General features: G+C 38.0%; 1 protein-coding gene across 1 annotated transcript in view; it reads right to left on the reverse strand.

The window, feature by feature from the left end:
- Positions 1-21,626, reverse strand: part of LOC127650843 (plectin-like) — a 90,452-nt gene that overhangs the window by 6,026 nt on the left and 62,800 nt on the right. Inside the window, exons 7-33 of the mRNA XM_052136480.1 lie at positions 20,592-20,758; positions 17,896-18,011; positions 17,493-17,599; positions 17,025-17,144; positions 16,631-16,726; positions 16,397-16,524; positions 15,391-15,484; positions 15,091-15,245; positions 13,660-14,011; positions 12,845-12,922; positions 12,550-12,711; positions 12,241-12,345; positions 11,925-12,020; positions 11,697-11,822; positions 11,346-11,498; positions 10,807-10,961; positions 10,462-10,588; positions 8,979-9,162; positions 8,584-8,616; positions 8,032-8,189; positions 5,727-5,905; positions 5,417-5,555; positions 4,960-5,316; positions 4,630-4,713; positions 4,438-4,542; positions 4,154-4,252; positions 7-2,143 (exon numbers count right to left, since the gene is read on the reverse strand). Of these exons, the coding sequence (XP_051992440.1) occupies positions 7-2,143; positions 4,154-4,252; positions 4,438-4,542; positions 4,630-4,713; positions 4,960-5,316; positions 5,417-5,555; positions 5,727-5,905; positions 8,032-8,189; positions 8,584-8,616; positions 8,979-9,162; positions 10,462-10,588; positions 10,807-10,961; positions 11,346-11,498; positions 11,697-11,822; positions 11,925-12,020; positions 12,241-12,345; positions 12,550-12,711; positions 12,845-12,922; positions 13,660-14,011; positions 15,091-15,245; positions 15,391-15,484; positions 16,397-16,524; positions 16,631-16,726; positions 17,025-17,144; positions 17,493-17,599; positions 17,896-18,011; positions 20,592-20,758 (5,812 nt within the window). The remainder of the gene's footprint in view (positions 1-6; positions 2,144-4,153; positions 4,253-4,437; positions 4,543-4,629; positions 4,714-4,959; positions 5,317-5,416; positions 5,556-5,726; positions 5,906-8,031; positions 8,190-8,583; positions 8,617-8,978; positions 9,163-10,461; positions 10,589-10,806; positions 10,962-11,345; positions 11,499-11,696; positions 11,823-11,924; positions 12,021-12,240; positions 12,346-12,549; positions 12,712-12,844; positions 12,923-13,659; positions 14,012-15,090; positions 15,246-15,390; positions 15,485-16,396; positions 16,525-16,630; positions 16,727-17,024; positions 17,145-17,492; positions 17,600-17,895; positions 18,012-20,591; positions 20,759-21,626) is intronic.

A 21,626-nucleotide genomic window follows, 5' to 3' on the forward strand; every position in this document is an offset into this window, starting at 1 on the left:
TCATGCTATCTTTATTTTGTTGGAGAAGAACATCTTGGGCTTTCTGCTCAGCAGCAGAGCACTTCTGTGCGGCCTCTTTAGCTACAAGAACCTGTTTCTCTGCTTCCTTCTCAGCATTCTCTTTCTGCTTCTTGGCCTCTTCTGCTTTCTTTATGAGACGCTCCACCTCTTCTTGAGCAGCTTTGTGCTGTCTTGCTGCCTCTTCTTCTGCAGCTTGGATTTTTTTCACTTTCTCTTCTGCTTCTTTCCTTTTTTTCTCTTCCTCCACAGCAAGTTTTCTGAATTTCTCTGCCACTCCCTCTGCCTTTACTTTGCTCTTCTCTGTCTTGTCTGCAATGCTCTTCAGTTTGTTGAGCTCTAGTTCGAGGTCCTGTTTGCCAGTCGAAGCCTTTTCAAAGTTGAGTTTAAGAATGTGGATCTCCTCCTCTACCACTTTCCTCTGCTTCAAGGTTTCTTCAACGATTTTCTTTTGCCTGTCTAGTTCAGTGTCTGAGGACTTCTTTAACTGATCAATCTTTTCTTCGATTGCTTGTTTATGCTGTGCTGCTTGATCTTCAAGGGCTTTCCTCTGGTAAGCCTCCTCTTCAGCTTGTCTTTTTAGACGCTCATTTTCAGCTTCCTTCTCTTTCAAAGCGATCTCAGCCTCAGTTTTTAGACGTGTTGCTTCATTGATAGCTGCTAACTTTTCTTTGAGGACCTTTTCTGCCTCTGCTCTCTGGCGAGCTGCTTCTTCCTCTGCAACCTGCCTGTGTTTCTTTGCTTCTTCTGCGACTGACCTCAGTTTAGTGGCCTCCTCAGCAAGTTCTCTCATCTTGGCTGCCTCAGATTCTAGCAGTCGTTTGCTCTTTTCAGTGTTTGACATAGACTCTTTCTCAGCTTTGGATTTTAGCTGCAGAAGATCTTCCATCTCCTTCCTAACTTTGATCAGTTCCTCTTCGAGTTCCTTCTTCTGTTTAACAGCAGCACTGACTTCATTTTTGAGGCGTTGGAGCTCATCATCCAAGACAGCTCTCTGTTGATCAGCATGGTCAAAATCTGCTCTTAACCGAATAAGCTCTTGTTCTGCTGCAAGCTTTTGTTGAGCAGTTTCTTCAGCCTTTTTCCTTTGATTCTCAAGTTCCTTTTCTGCAGTCTCTTTCTGTTTAAGGGCAGCCTCCTCAGCTTTTGCCCTCTTCTTTGCCTCCCGCTTGGCTTCCTCTTTCTGTTTTTCTGCCTCCTCCTGTGCCGCAGTTTTCTTATTGGCCTCCTCTTCTGCCTGGAGTCGGAGTCGGAGTGCTTCATTGGCCTTCTGTCTCCATGTTTCTAGTTCCTTCTCAGCCTGCTCTCTTGCCTTATCTGCATCTGCTTGCTGCTTTCTTAGATGTTCCGCCTCCTCTTGCAGCTGAATGACCATTACTTGCTCATGTTTGAGTGACTCTTCCAGTTTTGCTGTCAATGACAATTGTTTAGTCTCAAGTTCGGTGGCTGCAGTCTTCTTAGCCACCTCCTCTACCACTTGAATGTGCCTCTGCTTTTCCAGCTCTGCCTGCTTCATATGCCTCTCTGCTTCCTCAGCTTGCAGCTTAAATTTCTCAAGATCCTCATGGGCTTTTCGCTTCTCTTTAGCAGCCCTCTTCTCTGCCTCAGATTTCAGTTTAAGCTCCTCTTCTGCAATGCGTTTCTTCTGAGTCTCTTCGGCAACTTGCTTCCGAAGCTTCTCTGCCTCTTCCTGGGCTGCCTTTTGCAGTTTGTTAGCCTCTACTGCTTTGTCCCTGAGCTGCTGAAGCTCTGTTTCAGCAGTTATTTTTTGTTTTGTTGTTGTCTCTAGCTGGAGCCGGATAATACAGATCTCTTCTTCAATTCTGGTGCGGCTTTGGAGGGCCTCCTCTACCTGTTGTGTTTTAGACTTGATTTCCTGCTCTGAAAGGTTTTTAAGCTCCTGCAGCTCTTTCTGGATATTGTGCTTTTGTTTCTCAGCGTCAACAGCAACGTCCTGTCGCTTTTCGACTTCATCTTTCATCTTCATCTTCAGCTCATTTGCCTCTTGTTCTGCTTTTGCAATAGCCTTTGCGTGAGATTCTGCTAACTGTCTCTGCTTGTCTAGCTCGGCCTGCATCTCGGCCAGTTTTTTCCTCTCTTCCTCCTTAAGTCTTTCAGCAACTATCTGTATTAGTGAAAGTACATAGTAGGGGAAATAGTTATCAGGTTAAGCTTTGAGGAGTTAGATATTGTATCTGCAGAAGATTACAGATCCACACATTACTGTAAGTCAGTGTAAATGTAAGTACATGGAGATAGTTAAATGAAGTTATGCTACAAGATATGCTAAATAGTAAAACATTTTATATAGATAAAGAAGATGTATGTGGGACAATATACAGAAACAATGTATGGCACACAAAATGAGACACAATCACTTCACAAAACAACACTACAGCTGCAATAACAAATGGCTTCATGCTAATGAGGTGTTAGCACTGGACATGAATTCATAACTAAATGGAACTCTGGTCTATACTGGAATTTTAGACACTGAAGAATTTTGTAATAGTTCATTACATTTTGAAATTTTTAGAATTTAGCCTTTTCAGCATTATGGAAGCATTATTTTGAAGGCTACATTGAAGAAAAAAGCATTCATTTGGGTTGCAGCAAGGCAAACTTGCATTAGAACTGGTATAAGTTAAAGGGATAGCTCATCCAAAAATCAAAATCTTTCATCATATATTCATCCTAAAAGTAAGAAAGTAAGTCATATGGGTTTGAAACAACATAAGTTGAATTAATGATTTCAGATTTGTCCATTTTGGGTAACCTATCCCTTTAAGGATATTTTAATGCTTGTGGTATTATTACGCCTATAACGAAATGGCTTAGTGATGCAGCATAGGAAATATGAGAAATGAACTAATGCCAGACCAGAGCATACATATTGAGAGCGTGCACAAGAAAAAAAATAATCTGATGAATGCCACAGGGGTAAATGAGTTCAACTAATGCTAATAATTGCTTAAATTAACATGAGACATCATCCTCTACTGAGTTTTAATTACTGACTATTAATATCTGAAAAAAAAAAAAAAAAGGTTTTGGGAAAGGATGAAAATGCATTTTTGTGGACAGTTTACCTCTTTAGGGCCCAAACATGACAAACATTCATCATGATAAAGCACTGGTAAAGAGGTTAAGAGAAGCAAATAGAAAATAAAGGTTAGAAATGAAATGGGTAGCAGAACTAAACAATTACAGAGAAAGGGGTGACAGTCAGGCTGAAGCATACTGCTCAAAAGTGGAAATCAAAAACCAGAGCACAAAGGAATAATGGGAAAGAATGCTGCTTTCTGTTTACAGGAGCACATCAGATGGAATTCATCCAGGAAATTAAACGAGAACAAGAATGCAGCATCATTTACAATGCAATGGTGCCTTTTGTTAGGAGTGTGCATGCACAAATACCATTTTCAGGCTGAGGATTTTGAAGTTTGCTTCAGGCTATTTGCTACCTATGCTAACTTAGAGCTCACTATGTAGTGGAAGAGGTATTAAAACTCACCTCAATATAGTGGTAAACACATAATGAGAGACATACATTGTGAGAGAAATGGAATGTGCTGCACCACTAGCATTAGCATAACTTAAAGGTTTAGTTCACCCAAAAATGTAAATCCTGTTATCATTCACTCACTCTCATGTTGTTCCAAACATGTATAACTTTATTTCTTCCATGAAAAACAAAAGTACTGTAAATGCAGAATATAAGCCTGAACCTCAGTCACCATTCACTTTCCCCATAAAATGAAACCAAATGGTAACTGAGGATAACGTTCTGCCAAACATCTACTTTTAAGTAAATTATGAAAGAATTAAATTTTTTGGGTGAACTGTCTATTTAAGACCTTGGTGAGCACCTCGTTCGCAATCTGCAGTGTTTTGGATTTTCATAACTTTCACCTTGACTACATGATTGACAGCAACATACTTCAACTCTGCCTTCACTGATGTGTCACTTTATACGACTTAAATAAAATGAAATTGTAACTGTGTCTCATATGGTTTGCACATAGAAATAAACAGATATTTCATATGTCTATACACTAAACTATAAAAGCGCAAGTTAGTGAGTTAAAGTTAGAATTAGACTATTTTCTTTTTTATTTTAGGCTTTGACACTTACCTCTTCGTCTGCTAGACGACGCTGTGTCTCAATGATGAATTTAATATACTGGCTTGACAGAGTCATTAGCTCACTGTAGCGTGTTCTTAGAGTCACATACTGCAAAACATTTTCACATTTAATTACTGCCATATCAAATGTGAGGCAAGGTAGAGTAATAACAGTCACAGTATAAGTTATAAACATGGAAATTAATAAATGTATAGTATGAGCGTCAAAGAGAGGTGGATTTTAGATATGCAAGTGTACTGGTAAAAAACACAGGGCTCTGATGGATGAGGTACCTCTTGGATGATGTCATCAGATACAGACTCCATTTTGGTTTTCTTCAGAGGGGAAGAAATAGGCTCCACTAAGGCTTTATATGTCACCAGCTGGAGCTCATGATCCTGAATAAGAAAATACAGTTAGACTGATATTCATAAATCACTTGGATTTCTATTGTAAAACATGCTCAAAGCTGAATTCATACACACCTTTATTGCATCAATGTAAGCTTTAGCATATTTCTGGCACTCATCCACCTTGTCTTTGTTCTTCTCAATCTCTTCAAGTAGTTTCTGTACAGAGGACATGAAAAAAAAATATTACATTATTTTTTAACATATAGAGCACCTTGTTGGTGATTCAGAGGCGATTGCTAAATACTCTGTATCATTATACAAGTTTTGCCAATAAAGGAGTCTACATATTAACTAAGAAAATCTATTTATAATGTATTCACTGCATTGAGGGATGGATGGATGGATGAATGGATGGATGGATGGATGGATGAATGGATGGATGGATGGATGGATGTATATTACCTTCTCTTGGCTCAGCTGATCTTGAAGGGCCTTGCTATCACCAATGGGAACAGCATGGAGCTTGTCCTGTCTCTGCTTGGCATCTGCTATCCAGCAAATAAGCCAGTCATAGCTTTGTCTGTAGGCATGCATCTGCCTGCTCAGCAGGTCCAGTTCTCGCTGTCTCAGTTCAATCTGAAAAAACACAGCCTGCCAGCGGTCCCTCAGGTTGCCCACCAACTGTTTGTATTGTTCCAGCTCTATATCACGTTCACTGTGCAGCCGAGAAATCTGGTCATTCACCGCCATAGCTCTCTGAAGCTCTTCCTCCAGGTGGTCAAAGGTGGCTTTCTCGTCCTCTGCTTCTGAGCATAATTTCTGGGATAGAGAAAGAGAGTGAGATGTTTGTGAAGCCACACATGCTTTGCAACACAATCATTCAGTGCAAATCTGAATTTGTTTGGGAGAGATGTTGCACCTGGAGCTGTGTTCGGTTGGCTTCAAGCTCTTTCTCATTAACAGGGACTTTATGTACATCACGCAGCTGGTTCTCATATTTGTTGAGAACGTCCTCAGCTCCTTGTGTGCTGCGGATTACCATGTCAATGGTCTTCAGCCTTTGTAGACAAAAATATCAAGATCAGCATGGTTGTATATGGAAAGGAAGGTCTTCTCTTGCTTTAAACACAGAAGAGATGACTTGAGGGAAAAAAGACTCCCTGGACATTTCAATCATCTATATATGTCTGTTAAGTAAGAAAACTGACAGATTAAGATTTAGAACTGACTTGTCCAGGTAAACAGATGATAGAGAGTAGACATGCTCCATCTTTTTCAGGGTGATATCTATCTCTGAACGCAGGACTGGGGCAGAACTGGACTGCTGAGAGATGGCCAGCACTGCTTCACTCTTCTCAACCATCTTGTCCAGGTCTTTCTTTATACCCTCCAACTCAGACTGGACTTTCTGTAGGATAGAGAGAGAGAATACACCATACATATGTTTTTAGAAGTTAAAAAGTACTTAAGTACAGAGTATTGAGCTGTAGAGTTTGCTAAATACACAGCATATGATTGGCTTATGAAGTTACAATACTGTATATGGTATAAGAGCACTAAGACTAGACTGTAGTTTTAAGTGTAGCACTATGTCATACGTCATATGTTCAAAGTCAGTGGGCATGGCCATGGTGTTTTGGTATTTTCGTGCAAGCATATGCAAAGTCTAGGCGGAAGTGGGCTAGCGAAATAGCACGCGCAATCGTTTTATAGTGATGTTTACAGTAATGCATGTTTAAACTTATGAGTTTAAAGAAATTGGTTTGACTTGATGCTTTGCTGAAATGGATTTAGTATTATTTCTCGCTGAATGCTTGAACTGCTACTACTTATCTCACTGGAATGTAATCCAAGGTATAAACAGCAAAAAAACTACAGCATCACCCCAAAAAAACTTTTTTGTCCCAGTTAACTGTGGAGTCTAACTAATTAATGCCTTCTTTGAACTTATACACATTCATGTAAGTATATGGTTGATCAGCTGCATTGAACTTCATAACATTTCCACCTTATGTAAACCTATGGTAGATCGTGTATTGTATTTGTCTTGCTCAACTGATGCGCTAAAGTGCAATTTAATTAGGAGGTTTTCTCTATTTATTGCACAGTCTGCTTCCTATGAATTATTCCTTTCCCTGTCAAGCAATATTGATATAGATGAAGACAGTATTTTCATAATAATTTGGTAGTGTAAATGGACTGTATGTAATGCATTAGATATAATTAAAATATTGAAAACGTTTGACTTATATGCTTTCGTGCAATAACTATGTTTTGTCTGCCACTGCCCCAATGCTATGGTGTTTAGCAGTGAAATACTAAAGAGGATGTTGTGTTTCCTCCTGCCTCTGGATTGCGATGTATGTGTTCTCTATCGGTCTGTCTCACCTGCAATCTTGATGGTGTTACATCTTGATGCATGATGATGAACTTGATGCTTTGCTTCTCTCACATTGTTCATTTTTTTTATATATACAGTGTGTTTCTCTGTTAAATGTTTTTTTTTGTTCAATATCTGTACTGTGTTCTTGAGTTCTGGAAAAACGCTATACAAAATAAACATATTATTATTTAATTGATTGATCTACTAACAAACAAATTATGGTTTAAAAGTGATTGATGGGACTTTAAAATAATCTGCTGGTGGAATCCCCAATCTGCAAATGCAGGAACTGTTTTTAGACTTTGCACTGAGTTAAGATGTGCTTCTCAGACGTCTTAATGTAATTATCTATTTTTCAGGAAAAAAGCAAATTGCGCTTAGTGCCAATTCACTAACAAGCAATACACCCACAGTTTGTGCATATACACCCACAGATAGCTCAAGCACTCCTATTCATACCCACTTGTACTTTGCGCTGGCATGAAAATTGTGCTTAGTATTAGCATTCTCACGAAATTGGATAAGACGTAATGCACAATTGTTGCGCTGCACCAAGCGTGGTCACAGAAATAGAGCCCGAAATCTTAGATGCTCCTCTACTGTATGCTCTACTGTAAATCATTGAGACAATATGAAGTCAAGAGAACTTTGGTACATGGCGTTTCTAAAAGCTCTACTTAAGCAACACTAATGAAAACATTTCTAAAAAAGCATGCAAAATGTAATTACATAAGTTTGGCCTTCTAATTTTAGACAAATTAATCTGTATTGGAGGTACACTCATTACAAGTAAACTCTTGTAATGAATCTCTGTTCAATACTTAGAAAATGAGGTGGATATTTAAGAAGTATGGGTTTAATGAGTAACAGACTGTTTTATTACAATGTATATGAGTGTGCTGTAGGTGAAGAATCGCAGGGCTGTCATATTTATACCCAGTATAGTGGATTTAGGGGTGGATTAAGGATTTTTTGTTGTTAAAAGTTTCATACTTAAAACATGACTAATGTAACTGCTTTCATGACAATAAAAAGCATGCATAAGCTTTAATTTGTGATTTAAGGCATTACTTCACATCAACAAGATGCCATTTTCACAGGTATTCCATGTATAAACCAACTGATATGTAACACAGTTGTTTTCTACACACCTTCTGTTCAGTGGTCCTCTGTGCACAGGCTTTGAGAGGCTCCTTGTCTACCAGCTGTCTGAGACGGTTAACTGTGCGGGACTCACAGCCTTCCAGCCTCAGCCTCAAGTCTTTTATCTGTGTAATATAACTCTTGCACTCAGACTCATCCTGTTCCCCTGTAGAGTTGAAATATTTTGTGTTAAAACAGAACAGGTATACATCTGAAATCAGGAGAGAACACTTAAAATGTAGCAAGTAAATTTAGTCAAATGTACAAACACATACTGGTGCTATACTAATCAAGTTACCATATTAATGTTATATAAATTAAAAAATCTATATCAATTGCCCATTATTATGCAAACATGCTGCATTTCAAACCATCAACAGGTAAGTAAATACACTGAATGAAATGCTGAATGAAAAACATGCCATAATATGCATATGTACACACTGTTCCATTAACAGTCAATGTGGATGAGAGCAAAATGCATATTAAATTATGAAACATACAACTACACTAAGTCATTTGTACATGATTAATCATCAAATCCACTCAGTGATCTTTACCCGCAGCATTGTCCTTTGGGCTGAAAACAGGTTCTGAAAAATAATTCTTAGAGTCAATATGGGAGTTGTGGGTGGATTTTGCTACCCAGGGTTTCACAGGATTTCAAACTGTGCTGTTATAGCACTTGATAAAGCATAAATGGAAAGCTAAAGCAGTAGACTAAAGCTCTTGAAATCTCTACAATGGTTAGCCATAATTATTTTATTGTATTGCATCAAGCATGTGTAAAAATCACAGCTTTGAAGGGTTGTTCCAGGGGCCACGATATTTTTGTCTGTGCACAATTATATTCAGGCATTCAGAGAAGCCAGATCCCTTTGATGAACAGTGAAAGTGATGGATGATTTCTACAGTATGCATCTGAACAAACACACAGACTTAACCTGACACCCACCTTGTTCAACAGAGCGTAGAAGGTTGTCATAGTGCTGAGTGGCTTTGCCGTAACTGTTCTCGGCTTGCAGGCGATCATCAGCGCCAAAGAGTTCAGAATCCTGACTGTCACGCATGAAGGTCTGGTAGTGCAGCTCCAGATTCTTCAGGGACACTCGATACTCTTCCACTCTCAGAGACTTGAACTATACAAAATTAGGCAAAATGATACTGCCCAGTCACAAAAAATGCCATTGCAGATTATATCCTTAGTAAAGTGTATGTGTCATTTATGTCCCTAGTGTCAATACAGCGGTGTGGGGAGTAACAACAATGTGATTTTTTTAGTGCGGAAGGGTCAAGCCTTTTCCCCATCCTGTCTCCACTCTTAATATTTAGTTTAATACTAATTATAATAATACATACAAATTAACATAAAGGTTCATTTCCTCACATAGATTTGGTCATGGTGATGGTTGGGGAGCTGAGAGAAATATTTGCTCTAGGTAAAATTAACCATGGTTTTAGTCATTTTGTTTGTAAAGCATGTTTTTGGCAGAAGCCATAGTTTTAATGCAGTAACCATGGTGTTAATACAGTTATAAGGTTTTAATATAGTAACCATGGCTACTATGATTTTACTACAAAATACCATGACAATACTATGGTTACTGTAGTAAAACCATAGTATTTTTTGTAAGGGATGGTTAGGTTTAGGGTAAGGGTTGGTGTAGTGTGTCTGGGGACTCTAACACAATAAACACGCTGTAGTGATGCCCCTATATTGTATGTTAGTATTTTGTTAGGTGTACAAATAGTATCTAACACTAGTATTTGCACTGGGGTGCAAATAACATCCATCGCTATTTGCACTTATAGTGTAAATAGCCTCTGGCTTTTTATATAGATTTGTATATAGAGTTTGTCTTTTGATGAAAAATTCCTTTAATTTTACTCAATACTGTCATATTCATGAATTTGTCAGTTTACTCTGACTGAAATGCCATATAATTCACTTCACTGTCTACACGTGTAAGGTGTAATATAACTTTTACCTTGCGCATATAGCTGATTAAGCTCATATAGGATGCGTTTAATTAAGTTAACCCACTAGCAAAGCAGTTCAGTTTACTGGTGTTCAGCTCTTTGAACTAAAGTAGCTGAATCCCCAACATGCTATGATTTAATTATTTTAATATTTTTTTATTTTTAATATTTTTTTATAAAATATTGTTAGGGCATTGTTAATACCTTGCAGTGTTATTTTTTTTTCTCAACATTTTTTTAACTAAATAGTTTGATTATCATCATGATGATCTTCATTATTGTTGATGAAAGCGGAAACCAACTGACATTTTCATCAATAATTTTGTTTCATCACTGTGCCCTTAGCTTGCTCCTAGGGGACTGCCACTGTAATATGTGAAGTAAGTCATTAACTAGTTCATATTCAGTTGGTGGAATTATCCCTCTCATGTAAAGACTTAAAAATGTGTGTTATTTACCATGATGAAGTTCCAGGAGTTGATAAGCTGGATATGTCGCATAAGGTACTGCCAGGACAGCAGGCTCTTCATATCCACATGCAGCCTTTGCCACAGTACCATCAGCCTCTGCAGACTTGCATCCAAACTGAGGATTAAAACAGAATAAAATATAACAAATATTCAAAGGGAAATACTGATCAAAAGGATTCAGTTTATATTGCAACCTTTGCCTCCATGATCACAACAAACCACCTATCTGTTCTGCCAGATCTCAAAGATGGAGATCAAAGGAATATGTGGAATTTCATTGTGCTGCCAATTCAAGGATTGGAGGTTAAATGAGGTTAGGCGGTTCTGAGTTACCCAGAGCTCACGTCCACGGCCTCTTTGTTGGTGGGAGGGATTATGAAACAGATGGACGGTACTATGGCTTCATTCCCACTGGAGTGTTTCACTTTCCACTTGTACGGCTGGGAGTTGTTCACCAGGGCACACTCGTCTCCTCTGTGTACTGTTATCTGGGCCCAAAGAATGAAGAATATTAGTCATGGTATTGTTAATAGAAAATACATATCTTGATCTCTGGTGATTGAAATGGATTACATTTTGTATTAGTTAAATGCAGCGACTAAGAGAAAGATCAAGACAATGGGTGGTGCTGGTTACTTAATTAAATATTATTCTGTGGTATCATTGTAAAAAGATGATTATACCATGTTTTTGAATGATTTGCATGTACCATGATATTTCAAGGTACTTCACAGAATGCCACTGAATACATGTTCAAAACAATGGCGTTGCAATGCTGTGCTTTGGTACTTTAATGTTATGAGTAATTCATTTCGCTGAATCGTATTTTCCATAGACAAGAGGAAACAAGTGACAGGCTCTCTCTGTCTTACCTCCATTTGTTTGAAGTCACAGACAGCCTGAATTGGTAATTTACCCTTGACAGGGTAAGCAGGGTTCCTTTCTTTCAGATGGATGATGGTTTTGGCTCTCCTTTTGAGACCCTCCAAGTGTGTCTTAAACTCATTCAGCTGATCTTTCTCTTCCTGCAGGCCAAAGGAACATGGAGAAAATACCTTGATCGATTCCTAATTCTAAAAACTTTGCATACTTAATGACTGTATTTATAAAAACTGAAGGTCTTTGTGATAAAAAAAAGTGTACTTTCTTATAAAACATAAGTGCTTATTGGGTTGTAAAATCAAGCTAATCAAAGTCAGACACATGGTCACATTAAGACTCACCTCTGCATCCTGTAGCAGATCCTCCAGCCGTGTGACTGTGATGGAGCGATCACACACATATTTCTTCTTCATCATGTCTTCACTCTTCTTCATCCTGTCTTCAGCATCTTTAACATCCGAGAAGAACTGTAGAGCACAAGACATGGTTAAGAGATCAAAAAAGTTCAGTTAAATTATAACAGTTGGACAAACACAACATCAACATGCATAAGGCTGTGATGTATGCACCTGAAAGTAAGCAGTGTTTTCTTTGAGATGAGTCTCAATGCAGCAACAGAGTTGAAGGATCCAGCTCCACTGAGTCTGAAGAGCTGCAGAGAAAGCCTATAGAGGAATAGTTTGCAAACAGCTAAAGTTACAACCATTAAAACCCAGAATTTTCTGTTGAAATATATACGTTGGCATCATACTCCTTGATACTTTTGGTCATCATCATCACTTTTCAGCTCTATAATACAGTGACTTTCAATAAAAGCAGAAACTCTGTATGTGTAGTACTTCACGCAAATATATAACTATATGAGTAAATGTAAATATTCCATACCTCCACAGTCTTACTGGCAGGATGACCCTCTTTCAGCAGTTTGTCTCCAGTTGCCTGGACATTATTTACCCTCTTCTCTCTCTGTTCAAGATCTTGCATTAAACCCTAAAATACACAAACACAATCTCCATTAAATACTGAGCCCTGAATTATCTTACTGTGTGTGTGTATTAATGATAAATTCAATAAAATTTCACCTAAACACAAAACCAGAGCATGGAGAGTTGTTTGTAATTAAAAAAAGGACACCATGACATCATAAGGAGCCAGCTTAGTAAAGGTAGAATTCAGAAGTGTTTATGGTCTTACTGAATAGTTGTCCTTCTTGGCAGTCATGTTGGAGTTTCGATCGCTCCAGTCGTAGTTCACCTCCTCCTCTTCTTTCTCGTTCAGCCACATCAGCTCTTTGGTGGCGGCCACAACGAAAGCATGTAGCTGATCTAGACTGCGCAGCCGTGCTTTGGAAGAGTTCTTAGGTGGAACAATGACAATATTTAAACAAAAAATTAGCTCATTTGATTTCATCAGACTTTGTATGCTATAAATAAACTGGTATATAGAATCGATGGAAATTGTTGTATTGATGCTACTTTCAAAAGCGTACCAGCAGTTTGCCGTACTGAAGGTCCAGTTTGCCCAAGTTTTCTCGATAGGCCCCCTTGCTGACAGGGGTCAGCTGATTCTGAAAAGGAGAGAAAATTATGTTGGTTTTTCGAATGATATTCAGTGCAGTTTTAGACATTTATTCGCTGTCGCCCAAATGGAATTCATTTAGACTGGAGTTTTTTTTACATACTACATATGTATTATTTAATTAGCCCCAACACCACCAAGACACCACTGTTGGGCCCTTGAGCAAGGCCCTTGAACCTATCTGCTACAGGGGCGCCGTATCATGGCTGACCCTGCACTCTGACCCCAGCTTAGCTTAGCTTAGCTGGGATATGTGAAAAATAAATAATTTCACCATGTATATGCAGAAATGTATGTATAATGTGTGACAATTGATCAATTAAATTAAATTAAATTAAATTAAATATTGCTTGTTTTCAAATATACAGTATGTGTTACTGCTATAGTCTGATATAAATGCATTTACATAAAAGTCTATACTCAATGATATTGTTACTCATTTCATGCAAAAAGGTTAGCCAATCAGAACAGAGGTAATTTACATCTGAAAGTCTAAAAGGTACAGTACCAAACCAGGCTGTTCAATTCTAAGGGTCAAAGAGAGGGAATAAAATAATCATTTGAAACTCTATTATGACTATTTTGATTTCAGAAACCATTACTAACATTACAACTGGACTTCAGGGGAAACAATGAAATCCAATAAAAGTGTAGAAATTGTCACCTTTATGAATCCTTAGACAAATGAAACATAGAAACACGTATGACATTTACGCATTGAAGTACCTCATCAGCCCGTGCACGATCAATCTTATATTTGAAGTCTTCTATAGACTGATGAAGGCCACGGTGGCTACCAAGTTGTGACTCCACAGAGAGCAGGTCTTCGCCCCATTCCGCCCCATCGATGCGTTTCTGGTTTTCCTCCACCCATGCCAGAAGGTCCTGGATGTATTTGAGAGTGACTTCATCTAGTTCAGGTCTGACACGCTGGGGAGACTGCTGCAATGTTTGGACGAGGGAGATCTGGGTCATGGGCATTTGCGTCATGGGCACTTGTGACATTGTCACGCCAGACTTCAGACGGAGATTATACTCACTGCGCTGGTTAACCAGACGCTCATGTAGATGGTATACCCTGAGAGAGAAGACAGAGGATAGCTAATGTTGCTGTTCTGAAGAAAATGTCGTGTGGGGATAAATGAGAATTAATCCTTTATACAATATTTAGCTCTGATCCTCTAATCTAATTGTACAAGCAATGTTTCAAGAGTGCTGATATTTAGTGAAACAGCACTAGGATGCTTCATTCTTTGTATTACTCCACTTCTCTGTGTTTGCGGCATTCCAGAAAGGCTTGCATACTACATGACAATCAACATGCCACATAGCATCATGCTATGGCTACTTCTTGCTATTAACTATTTTTGTTTAGAGAGCAAAAATAGACTAATTAACTAAACATATTGTGTCTAAAATGTAAGTCACTCATATTTTGTTTATAGAGATAAGGCATAAAAGCAATATAACACTTGCAATGATGTTGATATTGATTAAAGGAGCACTCAGTAATTTTAATAAAGTATGTCAAAGTATGTCTTACGCTGACACCTTTAAATACAGTAGTTTTTATTTGTCAATACCATTGTAGAATGTCGCTATATGCACAGTAAACCAGGATTAATTTAATCCATGAGTGAAAGTGTCCAATAACAGGGCAGTTAATGAGATTAAGCAAGTAGTATTAAGTTAGTCATGTGATGCTAACATGGCTGCCCCCATGAGGTGTCCCTCCTCCATGTGGAATCAAATATATAATAAAATTTTTCAAATATGTAAAACGTTTTAAATGAGGAAAAAATTACTGAGTGCACCTTTAAGTGGCCAAAACCAAACAAACTGTGAAATAAGATTTACTGAATTTTCCTTAGTTAAATGAAATTTTTATATGTACAATTGTTATATTTAAAAATCCTAAATATAACCCCTTACAACAACAGTAATAATTTTTTCATGTGACAGGAATAAAGTTGTGACAACAAATTAACAACTCAAATGCAAAAAAACAAAAAAACAACAACATAAAAAGCTTCGAAAAAAGTACAGCATCATTCATATTTTTGTATTATGGGTATTGAAAGTATTTACTTAAACCTAAATACTTGCATTGAGCAAAAACAACAGATCTAGTTTGTGAAAGTAAAATATCATACTGACCTTCTGTACATCTGTTCTGCCTGTAGGTGGCGCCCATCTTTAAGTAACTGCACATCATTGAAAAGGTATCGGATCATGTTTTCCGCCTTGTTAAGATCAGCTTCTATCTCAGACCCATGCTGGAGGGGCTTTCCTGCACCCAGCAGACGTACATCCTACAACAGAAGGGAATAATTATAAATGTTATTTGCTTATAAATGCTACAGGATTTTCTTGAGGCATTCTGTGAGTCTCAGAGTCTCAGAAAAAGTTTCTTTTATTCAAAATGTGTCAATGGTACAGTACAGGTCTGTGTCTCACCGTCTGTAACAGTGTTTCCACCTGATTGAGCTGCTCCTCGCACACACCTGACTCCATCTGTACCTTACTGACTATTCTCTGCAAACGCTCCAACCTGCACACATAACGAAGACATATATCAGCAAACACAAGAGACATAATTGACTTTAAAGAAAATGGATGACGGCCCTGTAATATTCAGAATACATTGATTGGACAATGGCTGAATTAAACAATATTCAGAATTTATAAGCATTTAACAAGTCAATTAAGAAGTCAGTTGAATCACTTACACCCTCCTTCGGTGGAGCAGGTACTGCAATCCATGACTGTCATTCATAAAAGCCATGATTAATAATCTTGATAATGCTAAATCCAAGTCCAGGGAAAGTTTTTTAGAGTGGAAGACGCACAGAATCAAATATTCAGAAGTGCTGCTATAACTGATCACTGACTCATAAAGTTTCTGCAGAGCAGTAGCCAGATTGTCTTGTGACAAATCTTTCTAAAAGTGATGCCTTGTTTGCTTGAGGTTTGTATAATACCATTTAGAAACGAACACATGACGAAGTCAATAGAAACATCCCTAATGTATTTGATTAGAACAGAGAAGCTTAAGTTACACCAACAATCCTTGAAATTCCAAAAAAACAAAAACAAACAAAAAAATCATTGAAACTATATTGAAATATTTTAATATTAATTACAATATATTGATACACATTTTACATTGAGTGCTCGCACATTCATTTATTCAGCGTAAGATTATTAAATTGCATTTTGTTCAAATAATTTCTTCATTTCATTATTCATTATATATATTATGTTAATTATCTGACAATTGATTATTGTTGTATAATTTATTATCTGAATGATATTATTAATGAAGTGCCATTTTTTTAAACTTCCACCATTCATTTATTTGAAATAATTGAAATAAGTCATTGAAAAATCAAACATATAGACAAACGTTTGAACAACTCTATGAGAATCCAGCACAAAGGTATGAAGTGAAGCATGGTCTCACCGTTCAAACTCTAAGCGCAGAAGTTTCTCTCGCTCCAGAATGGCCACATGCAGACGTCCCCACTCCTTCTCCACATCGATGGGGTGATAACCAGGAGGAACCTTAATCTTACCCACCTGTACTGCACCCTGTTTCCAAACAAACCTATGTGTCATGTGTCATGTATAAACCCAAAATTCTGGCACTGTATGCTTGCTTAAAAGGTCATTTCTACCTGTGGTGAATTTAATTTACCTCCAAAGACTTGTAAATGAGCTTGGTGCGATTTTTGTCAGTCTCCTTGGCTGGTAGTTCAGTCTCCTTGAACTTTAGAAACTGTCGCCAAAGAACCTACAGGAAAAGAAAAAGAAAAATGGACATACAATTTATCAGCTACCAACTTGGATTGTTTGTCTGCAGGAGAACAATAAGCAATTACTATCACAATACTTATTATTCTTGATTTAAGTTGACAGATTAGTGCATTTCACATGTAAGCACCAATACACAACTCTTAGCTAATTGGTAAATAAGAAATCAGAATTACTTAAATCAGAGTTACCAAATCATAAGTACACATGCAAATATGCACCTACATGATTATGGACCTGGGACCATGATGACCCAACCTATTAATTCAGGGACTGACCTCAATCTCCTCATAACTGGTGGGGAACTTTCGTTCCTCAAACACAATGATGTGATGTCTGATCCACTGGAGTAACATGGTCACCAGCTCGTAATACTCCTGCCAGCACAACTCCAACTCCTGAACCCATCGTGTTCAAATAATAATATTTATATAATCACATATTAAAACTATAAAACATACAGTGTATTGTAGTAAATACTCTGATTGCAACTACTGTAATATCCTTTTTCAGATCAATAAAACTCCCACAGTATCTTTACTATGTAAGGGAATAATAAATAAACAATAGACAACAAAAACATCAGTAATAAACATATCAATCTGAGAAAATACAGTCTGATGAGTTAAATAAATGTATTAGTGAGTTATTTTTTTATTTATTAATTTAAGTATATTTATTTGTTTGTTTGTTTATACTACATATATTTATTTATGCGTATTTATTTATTGCATTTTTACACTCACATTGGCCTTCACGCCATCCTGAACATCAGGAACTCTGGGCATCACGTCATACATAGAGGAGACATACGTGATGATGGACTTCTCGTCTGGGTGTGGCACGTCCACATCTGCAGAAATAGAAAAAGTAAACACAAGTAAAATCCACTAAGATCCCTCAAGCTCTAGAAAATCTATTGATTATTTATTTAAAAAATATATATATGAGAAAATCTTTTGAAGGGAAATCCAGAAGAATCTCTTTAAGCCTTTCATTACGAATTTCTTATATAGTTTTTTCTTATATGCTTTTCTTTGCTATTATGTGTCACAAGACGTATCTAACAGTAGTACCCAGCAGTCCCAAAAAGTGCCAAAAGGGACAATTTTTTTGCATCAAAACTGGATTCTTCCCCCATTGTTTTACCTTCTGGATCGAGCAGGCGAGTGACACCCAGGTCTCTTTCTGCTATGCTGAAGGCCTGCTCCAGATTCTCCAGGTTGGTCTGTCTGTACACCTTATTCATGTCAATCAAGTTTGGCCTAGCAAGAGACAGGTAGAAGGATTTTAATGGAGGAGTAAGAGAAGTTAAAGCTGGGCATTGACAGCAATGTGGACATTATAACTGGTTTAATAGGTTATTAGAAACCGTTGTATAAGGGACCTTGTCAGTGCATGTTCTGAAACAAACATAAATAAAATATGATACGTGCAACTTCTGCGGTGTTACAATACATTCTCCTATCCCAGCTTAATGTGTACAGTGGGCCATTTGTTGGTTAATTCCTCCAAAAGGTGTAAATACTGTGGCGCTATCAGACATTACTGTGTTTTTTGAGTATTGCGAACAATCCGACATACAGTAGCAACATTGGCTCAACCAGTGGTGTGTGTTTAGGGTGGTTCCATCTTTTTTCTAAACAATGGCAGACAAGCATGTTTGGAAAAACTGTTACAGACCCAGTGTAAGTGCTCACTTGGAAGTGTTTTTCCATGTTCATAAAAGTTATATTGCCAGTAATGCTGCAAGAAACATTTTTCCATATGCTTTTAGAAAAGAAAAATACAGGTATGTCTTGGTAATCTTTGGAATTTTCTTCTGATCTTATTTAGGAACACAGCTGTCACTCTCTGGCCAAACCTGGAGGCAGTGTGAAACATGAGAGATGTGCCAGTGACAAGGCAAGCAAAGACATGAGCATGTATTCCCATTAACAGAGCTTTTTTAAAAAAAAAAAAAAAAGCCTCTTGTTATACAACTAAACACTTACTCAACAGCAAGCTCTACAAAAAAAACAATTATTAGTGAAATACTACATGTACACACAGGTCCCTATAGCCTATAATACCGTAAGTATGGAGAACCTCATACTTAAAAAAAATAAAAAATAAAAATGCTGGAATCAAAATGATTTTGGTTGGCTACTGATAATCTTAGTGTTTTATGTTTTGTTATCTAATGTTTAAGTGTCCACATACTTTAGTGAGCCACTGTCCAAACTATAAATTCAGTAACATTTCAAACTAAATATCAATTATATTGCAAAGCTATGATGACAAAAACAGTCGCAAAGACAGAATTGCTTTGATTTTTTAACAATTTCTTTAAGCAGAAGGTAGCACAAAGCATTCATACGATTGATTGACTCTATGGGTGAGCAGGTAGCATGGCTGGCCCCAGGGAGGCTCCACATCTGAGAGGTACACCTTTCGGTAAGAGAACTTGTCTTTGTACAGTGGGGAAAATCTTTGCTCCATGCCCTGTTCAAGATCTCCACTCTGGGATCCACCGCTTGAGCAGGCTCCAGGACTGAAGGACCCCTGGCCTGAATCAAAAGAGGTCTCTGAAGGAACATCCTCACACAGCATGACCACCCGGTCCTCCAGGTCACTACATGATCCATGGCTGGATGAGCTGCTACGACTCCTCTTGGAGCGGAACTTCATCTTCCGACTAAACATTGTGCTGGATGTCAGGTGTAACTGACGTATCAATCTGTTCCTTTATCGTAAATGTGATTTCCTATTCTTAGTAATGTCTACAGAATTCTACACTAGAACTACAGTTTCTTGAGCAATAAGAATCCCTTTCCAAATCCAATGATAAGCAGTCTTAATCCTCAGAGAATACACCTTCCATGTTGTGTCACTCATCAAGTTTCAAGAGCTTCAGTTAACTCCATTTCAGTCTTGTTACCCTCCACTGGTATTTCGTCTTCACAGCACGTCAAAATAACATACTAATCTTGTGTTGTTGTTAAAGTTGTAAGAGAGAGGAAAAGTGAACTGCTCCTCATTTGCTCAAATCTTAGAGTCATCTGGATGTTAATTTGGTGCCTGAGCTTCATGTACACCTAAGTTATGCAGCTACATGATGAATGATAAAAAACTTAAAAAAAACACACCCTCTGGGTATCTTTTCAGAACATGCTACGCCTTCATTTCAGGATTCAAATTTCATTTCTTTTTTCTTTTACTAAATGCCATTTCAAGCATACTTCCAATGAATCCTTGAAATTCTAAATAATACTAAACAAAAGCAAATGTTTGTGTGATTGAGTGGTATTCATATGAAGGTTTCAAAGGGTCAGTGATTCTAAAGTTGTAGAATGACCGATCTTTATTCTTGTTTATTTCCAAGTGAGACTGAAAATTACACACATGGAGGTGCTAACAGGTCAGTAAACCTTAAGAAATGGCATGGCTGGTCTTGTTTCTTGTCTAAAATGTCTTAGTTAAAGTCAGGAATTAGCACAACAAGGGGAAGAAGGTGTCTGTGATAGACATACTGAGCTAGCAAGTTAAGACATGAACCTCAAAAATTGACTTGTCTGCTTGAGCCTAGAGATACAAGCATTCATGCCATGTTTTTCTCATATCTCAGGTTCATCGAGACTAATTTGGAGCTTAAAAAACACCTTTTATTTTATATGATTTTTTGTTGTTGTTGCTTTTTTGCAATTTTATTAATAAGGTGTGGAGAAATGACAGGAAATGATGGGGAGAAGCTGGATGAATGGGACTGGTATGTAAGCTGGATTTGAACCCATATTTCCCATTTGAGCACATGGACCAACGTGTCTGATTCTAGCCCCAAGGCCATAACTCTGACTTGCTTTTACCTATGTTTATGGATAATGGCATTGAAGAGCCTGCCATCTTTCCAGCTGGTGGTGAAGTTATCACAGCGCATGCTCTGGTAGCCCTCCACCATGCGTTGAGACCACAAGAGCAGCTTCTCCTTGGCGGTCATATCATCTGACTGACCATTCACCTGGATGTCAGAGATCTGATGGAGCAAAGAAAAGCATGGCAATGGTCAACAAGGAACTCCAAAATAAATGTTTGAACTTGCTCTTAAGAAAATTTACCATCATTCTTGAATGGTTTAACAGAGGTATGTGTAGTAAGACCATAGCAGAGATTATTTAGTAGAGATGGGCCACTTCTGTTCAAATGAATGGGAGAAATTGGAAAGCCCAATCAAGAAGCTCTAGCACCCAACAGTCAACGGATGTAGAAAGGATGTGCCACCTTACAGGTAAAGGAGCCAATCGCTTTTTAGATACAGACATTGCCTGTCAATCAACTCACTAGCGCACATGCGCATTAGAAACAGTACACATGCTAGGGAAGAGTTGTAATAAGAAAGTAGTGGATTCCCTCAATCTCCTAACCAGTTATTAGTTATTATCAGTTAATGTAAAAAAAAAAGACCATATTAAGTACCATAGTTACCACAGTTAGTGTTACTATAATTTAACTAATTATTTTGTAAGGGAAATGTTTTTAGTTCCCCTTCTGTCACTCACTCGATATAGTGTCGAATGTAGTGACACAAGGGTCCTTTCTTGAGAGCCTCGCATACCTCTGAACTTGAGAAAAGGTCAATGAGAAATTGGCAGACAGAATTTGCATGCCCCGCCCCCCGGACATACTGGTATCAAGAAAAGCGTGCGTGCGTCTGTCAGTCCGATTTTTTCTTCGGAGCTGAGAGGTTGTGCAGCAGCAAGCTGAAGTTACTGCCCAGTCTGAGGCTGATGTGCAGATGACCGACATGCTTGCCCGGGCCGCTGTGAGCGTGGGCTTGGCCTGGAACCCTCCGTCCTCCCCAAAGCCTTCATGGCTTGACGATTGTTACCTCAGGTCAGGGCGCT

Source organism: Xyrauchen texanus, chromosome 10 (genome assembly GCF_025860055.1).
Source record: "Xyrauchen texanus isolate HMW12.3.18 chromosome 10, RBS_HiC_50CHRs, whole genome shotgun sequence".
Classification (NCBI taxonomy): domain Eukaryota; kingdom Metazoa; phylum Chordata; class Actinopteri; order Cypriniformes; family Catostomidae; genus Xyrauchen; species Xyrauchen texanus.